Source organism: Molossus molossus, unplaced genomic scaffold (assembly GCF_014108415.1).
Source record: "Molossus molossus isolate mMolMol1 unplaced genomic scaffold, mMolMol1.p scaffold_m16_p_20, whole genome shotgun sequence".
NCBI lineage: Eukaryota > Metazoa > Chordata > Mammalia > Chiroptera > Molossidae > Molossus > Molossus molossus.
The window spans coordinates 13,319,939-13,325,938 of record NW_023425356.1 but is presented as its reverse complement, the minus strand read 5'-3'; the positions used below and the strand labels follow the sequence as shown (position 1 = coordinate 13,325,938).

General features: G+C 41.2%; 1 protein-coding gene and 1 pseudogene across 3 annotated transcripts in view; one reads left to right on the top strand and one right to left on the bottom strand.

Annotated features, from left to right (window-relative positions):
* Positions 1–237: 237 nt before the first annotated feature.
* The window catches only part of PTPN22 (protein tyrosine phosphatase non-receptor type 22), a 65,321-nt gene continuing 59,558 nt past the window's right edge, over positions 238–6,000 (top strand). For all 3 annotated transcript variants that reach the window (XM_036272062.1, XM_036272060.1, XM_036272065.1), the window contains exons 1-3: positions 238–650; positions 965–1,086; positions 5,516–5,740. In XM_036272062.1, the coding sequence (XP_036127955.1) occupies positions 524–650; positions 965–1,086; positions 5,516–5,740 (474 nt within the window). In that variant the 5' untranslated portion in view covers positions 238–523. The remainder of the gene's footprint in view (positions 651–964; positions 1,087–5,515; positions 5,741–6,000) is intronic.
* LOC118637036 lies at positions 2,131–2,919 on the bottom strand (annotated as a pseudogene).

Genomic DNA, 6,000 nt, shown 5'->3' with positions numbered 1-6,000 from the left:
TGTGTTATATGTAGTGCCAAGTATAGTTTTTTACACATAGCTACTCAGTAAATAATCATTGTATGATTATGGCAAATAAGTGCAATCATCAGGAGTTGAATGCCTGTCTATTATTAAACTTCAAAACCTTCCTTCTTTAAGTCACACCATACAGACCCATAAAGGAAGTATTTCTTAATGAAATGACCCAAGAGGCTCTTCCTCAACTCTATCTCAGATCTAAATTGGCAACCTAACTATAAAAGCTATTCATTAACCTTACATACCAACCAGGGTGTGGTTCTGGGACAAGGAACTGAAAGTTTTCAGCAAATCTCCCTTTTCTGCATGGGTAAATTCTTCAGAGGTTCCACATATCTGAACAGCTGTTTTTGAAGAACGGTGGTGGAAGAGGCTCTAGGACTCTGTGTCCCATTAGGGAACTTGACAAGAAGTAAACACACCTGCTGGTTTACCAGTGTGTCTGACTTCCTGCTAAGCTGAAAATTGCTGGTTTGGTGGAAAAGCCAAAGTTGGCAGCAAAATGAAGACCCCCACGACTTTTGAGGAGCAAACAGAATGCATTGTGGACTTTCTATTCACAGATTTCTTAGGCATACCTTCGCAGGTTGCTCCCCGGAACCTAACTGGTGAAGTTGAAACAGACTCAGGTAAGGTTCCTTGCCTGCGGTGGTGATTGCAGGTCAATAGGAGAATCTGAGTATGCTTTCTTATTTCCATGGAAATTTCCAAAGGTAGACTCTAAGCTTTCAGCAATACCTGAGTCTTTTTGGAAGGGAAATAGATTCTCAGAGAAGGGAGGTTTTCTGATATTGGTGATGGCAGAACAGTAAAGATGTTCTCGGGAGAGAATAATGCCAAAATTGTTTAAAAGTCTAGAGAAATTTCTCCAGTGTTTGGATTCCTGGGACTTCTCCTCCCTTCAAACATTGTGATAAATGTGACTGTGTTTTCTGTGTTTTAGGAGAGCCTTGCTCTTTTGACGTGGCCATCATTGCTGGTCGCCTTCGGATGTTGGGGGATGAGATCAACGCAGAAGTGGAAGCTTCTATCCAAAGCGTCATCACAGAAACCATGTGGAAACAGGTCAGTTTTCTACTACTTTCTATTTACTGCTTTTCCTCCTATTTCAGACATTTTTTTCCTACCACTGCTATAGGAGTGTGACCATAAATATTCGGTGGAAGATTTGGGGGCTTGATTTATCCAAGAAGATACAGCAGGAATTCTCCAACTGTCAGTTCTTTAAGAGTTAAGCAAAGCCTAAGTGGTATTGAGGTGGAAAGCTTTGGGCAAAGGCTGGTCAACCCTCACAATGATGCTCTGTTTTTTTGGTCAGAGCTGTGCTTGGTGGCATAGAGCGTATATAAGGCACTTTATTCTCTTATGCGCCTGTTTTAATACCTGTTTTTCTGGTTGTGGGCATCTTTTTCCCCCTGCAGGTCCAGCAGTGACACTATATACAGGAAGGATAGGCAGTTGACAAGTTTGATGCAATAAGGGATGCTGCTCTGGAAGCCCACCAGGGCATATCTTCAGCAGAATGCTGGCAGCAGCATTGGGCTCTGTACTGGATATAAAGACCATAAACAATATTCTAGAAGATGTTGATTATATCAATAACGATAGTTGATATGAATTCTTCACTTACCATGTGCCAGCGGATATTGTAAATGCTTTACATTTAACTATCTCATTTAATCCTTACACCACTGTATGAGGTATTATAGAAACTATTATCCATAGTACAACCTCTTCCCATCTGTATATAACACTGTGAGAGCAAACATCTAACCCATTTTGCTCACGGCTGCATTGACTCAGTCTAGAACAGGCCTGTTACATAGTAGGTCCTCAATAAGTCTGTTTTGACTTGATATCCATTTAAGCAGAAAAGGAAACTGAAAACTAGAGAAATAAGTAATTAGGCTATGCAGTATGTTATTTTTTCTTTTATTATCTTTTAAATTTTCTTTTTCTTTTTTTTTCTTTTCCAAAAGCTCTGTATTTATTTATTTAGAGGATCAACCAGTTCAGTGGCAGGAGTGGGAGAGGTTTCTTTTTCAATTTGGGGGTCTTTATAATGTTGGTCTGTTGTCACCAAATACACAGGCAAGTGGCATGATGGATTTGGTAAACTAACTACAATGTTTAGTCTCTCTCTGCTAGAGCAACAAGGTGCGTGCCTATCTCTGCTTCTGTAAGAATCCTGACTTTAGGATTTTCAACTGTAACTACTCCAACTTCTATTTCTGAAGGTTTGAAATCAATTGATAGAACAGTAGACAGGCAGGTAATCGCAGTTTCCACTGTTTGTTCAAATGTCCAATCAAATTTCTTCTTCACTTTTTTTCAAGAAATCTGGTTAACTCGGTTTGTTTAACACCTGCTGTAGTGGCTTTAAACCCACAGTAGTAACCTGCAGGATCACACTTGTACACCTGAGGGCCTTGTTCTTCATCTATACCAATTAAAATCATACAACAACCAAGAGGCCTCATTTCAGCATTCTGTGTATAGACCTGAGAAATATCAGCAATTCTTTTACACAGCATGTCTACATAGCCATGCTCATAGCATGTCCACACAGGAATCTCATAGCCATACTTGTATTTCCAATTAGCTGCCTCATAACGTGCCCTCTGTACCTGGGATCTGTTGTCACCTGTCATTCCTGTCATCACACAGCCAATGTTTTCAATTATCTTGAATAAGTGAGTCACTGTGCTGGAATCCAATAATTTGTCAGGTACTTTCTTCTGTGTGACAATTACTGCACAATCTTTCCCCCCCGACAGCCACTAACGTAAGGCCACCCTGGTTAATAGCCTTAAAAGCATATTCTACTTGGTAGAGCCGGCCCTCAGGAGAAAAAATGGTAATGTGGCGGTCAAAACCAGCGCTGGAACCACGGGACATGTTACTGTGTTCCCCCTGGTATTTCCAGTACCCACCTGGTACCATACATAGTTATTAAATATCATTAGCTGTATTCCCTCTGCTGTACTTTACATCTCTAACCAATAAGTACTGAAGTTAAGATTTGAACCCAGACAGATCCCACAACCATTATGCTTAATTCTTCCTACTGAATATAGTTTGGGAGGTGTGCCTACTCTACATTCAGGCAGAATTAGCCTATTACTCCTACTTGATCTCACTGATGCTTTCCTAGGAGCTGAATCTACTTTCTATTTTTTAATTAAAAAAATTTTTTTGAAACAGCCTCAAACTCATGGAAAAGTTGTATGCATTGTACGAAGAATTTCCCTCTTGAATCATTTGAAGGAAAGTAGCCAACACGATGTTCCATCACTCCCCAATCCTTTTATATTTCCTTGAAACAAGGACATTCTCTTATATAACCACAATCTGACCATCAAAACCAGGAAATTATCATGGAATCTAAGATTCCATTCAAATTTTGCCAATTATCCCAATGATGTTATTTATAGCAAAAAAAGATGTAGGCCAGAATCAGATGTTGCATTAAGTTGTTGTGTCCTTTTAGTCTCCTTCAGACTGGAATAGTTCCTTAGTCTTTCATTGATTTTCATGACCTTGACACTTGACAGTTATAGTTCAATTATTTTGTAGACTTTCCCTTAACTTGGGTGTTTATTAAATGTCAGATACACAGGAATGTGTTTTAGAAGTTAAAAAATAATAAGTTGACCCAGGCTGGTTTGGCTCAGCAGTTAGAGCGTTGGCCGGAGAACCAATGAGTCACGGGTTCGATTCCGGTCGAGGGCACGGACTTTGATTGCAGTTAGGTCCCCGGCCCTGGTCAGTGTCGTGCGGGAGGCAACCAGTGGATGTGTTCCTCTCACGTCGATGTTTCTCTCTCTCTTCCTTTTTCTCCCTCTCTCTCCTTCCCACTCAGTCTGAAGATAAATAGGAAAATATCCTCAGGTGAGGATTTTTAAAAAAATAGCAAGATGGACTTTAAAAGTGCAACTTGAGGCCTTGTTTCAGAAGACAACTCAGTTGTGTTTGATGTTTTCTCTTGAATAGTTTAAGGATACATACCTTTGGTAGGAAAATCACAGAAGTGTTGTTCTCATCCCATCAGGTGGCACTCATTTCAATTGGTTCCATTACTAGTGGTAACTTGACTTACTCAAGATTGTGTCTGCAAAACTTCTTCACTGTGAAGTTACTCTTCTGTTCACCTTTTTTTTTTTTTAAATCCTCACCCAAGGACATTTTTCCATTTTTTGTTCGGATAGAGTGGGAGGGAGAGAGAGGAAGAGAGAGAGAGAGAGAGAAACATCGACGTAAAAGGGACACATCGAGTGGTTGCCACCCACATGACCCAACCAGGGCCAGGGACAAACTGCAACCGAGGTACGTGCCCTTAGCGGGAACCAAACCCAGGTCTCTCTGGACCGCAGGTAGACGTTCTCTGAGCAAAACCAGCCAGGGCTTCTGTTCACCTTTGTAATTGTTTTGTAGGGAGGGACTTTGAAACCATGTAAATACTCCATATCTCATCAAAATTTCAATCTATTCATTTATGTTTTACATCAACATAGACTTATAAATTCCTACTTTATTCAATGGCTTATAATCTGTTACATTATTATGATTTTCCTTTATTGATTTTAGAGAGAGAAGTGAGAAACATCGATGAGAGAGAACGTCGGTTGGCTGCCTCCTACATGCTCCCCACTGGGGATCTGGCCCACAACCTGGGCATATGTCCTGACCGGGAATCCAACGGGCAACCTCTTGGTGCATAGGTCAATGCTCAACCACTGAGCCACACCGGCCGGACTGTTACTATTATTATTTATTTCAGTGCTCACATTGCCCCAGCTTTGGCCAGTGGGAGTCCTTTCAATCTGAACTGTGTCTTATTGGCATGTTCCTATCATTCTCTGAGTACTGCCTTAATTTCTAACAGAAGATCCATATTTTTCACTCCCTATCCAGAAATCAGCCATTCTCCAGGGAGCTCTGTTTTTTTTTTCATGGAAAATGATATTTGGATACCAAGATCTAGATACTCGTGCATGGTCGCCCTTCTCAGCTTGTTTAGGCTCTGACACCCTGCTTTGACGCCATGCTGCCCCTCCCCCCACACTACACTACAATAGATCTTGCTTGGTCATACTTAATGGCTTTTGGACCAAATTTTTTTGGGAAGGACAAAAAGGCTAATCTTTTTTTTTTTTAACTTTAGAATTTCCCAAACTTCAGTCATTTACGCAATACCTTCACAGTTTGACCAGCTGTAATATCATGTACTTAATAATTTTCTTTCAAATAATTTTGTTTCTCTTTCAATCATTTGGGTCACCCCAGTCAATAATATCTGAAATCGTGGGTTTAATGGGCTACTCCTGGTTTTTCTAATGGCCATTGCAATAAATACAATATTAAAATGAGCAGTCTATCCATTTGCTCCCTCAGATTACCTTAGATACAACCAGTGGTATATGGGCCACTCTCCTGTACCTGCAGCCTTCTGCACTTTTTCAGTGACACTGATATATCCTGTGTCTCTCCCCAGGCAGGAGCCACCCTTCAGGAGACAGTAAAATCTCTCAGCGAGGGCTGGTGTGCTCAAGATTCCAGCTTAGCTTATGAGCGAGCCTTTTTGGCAGTGTCAGTGAAATTTCTTGAACATGTGGTCCGCATGGCTCCTCAAATGGCAAGACAGGTGGCGAACTCTGTGACAGATATGATCAATGGGAATGGTGCCATCCGGGAGTTCATCCAGGGCCAGGGAGGTTGGGTAAGTATGTCAGGGTCCCTAACTTTGCTAGACATTTGCTACTAATACCTGGGACTAATGCCTGGGACTCCAATTTATAATTCTTTCTGTAAGTTGGAAACCAAGCAGGAAAACAGGCCTCCCTACTTGGCTGAAAATCCCAGGCTTGTTTTTGCCATGGAAAGGGGGAGCATTCAGAAGCTCAGTCTGTGGATGTTGGACCCTGGAGCTGTGCTGCCTGAAACATTGCTAACTATATAAAGCAAATTTCCACTCCCCAC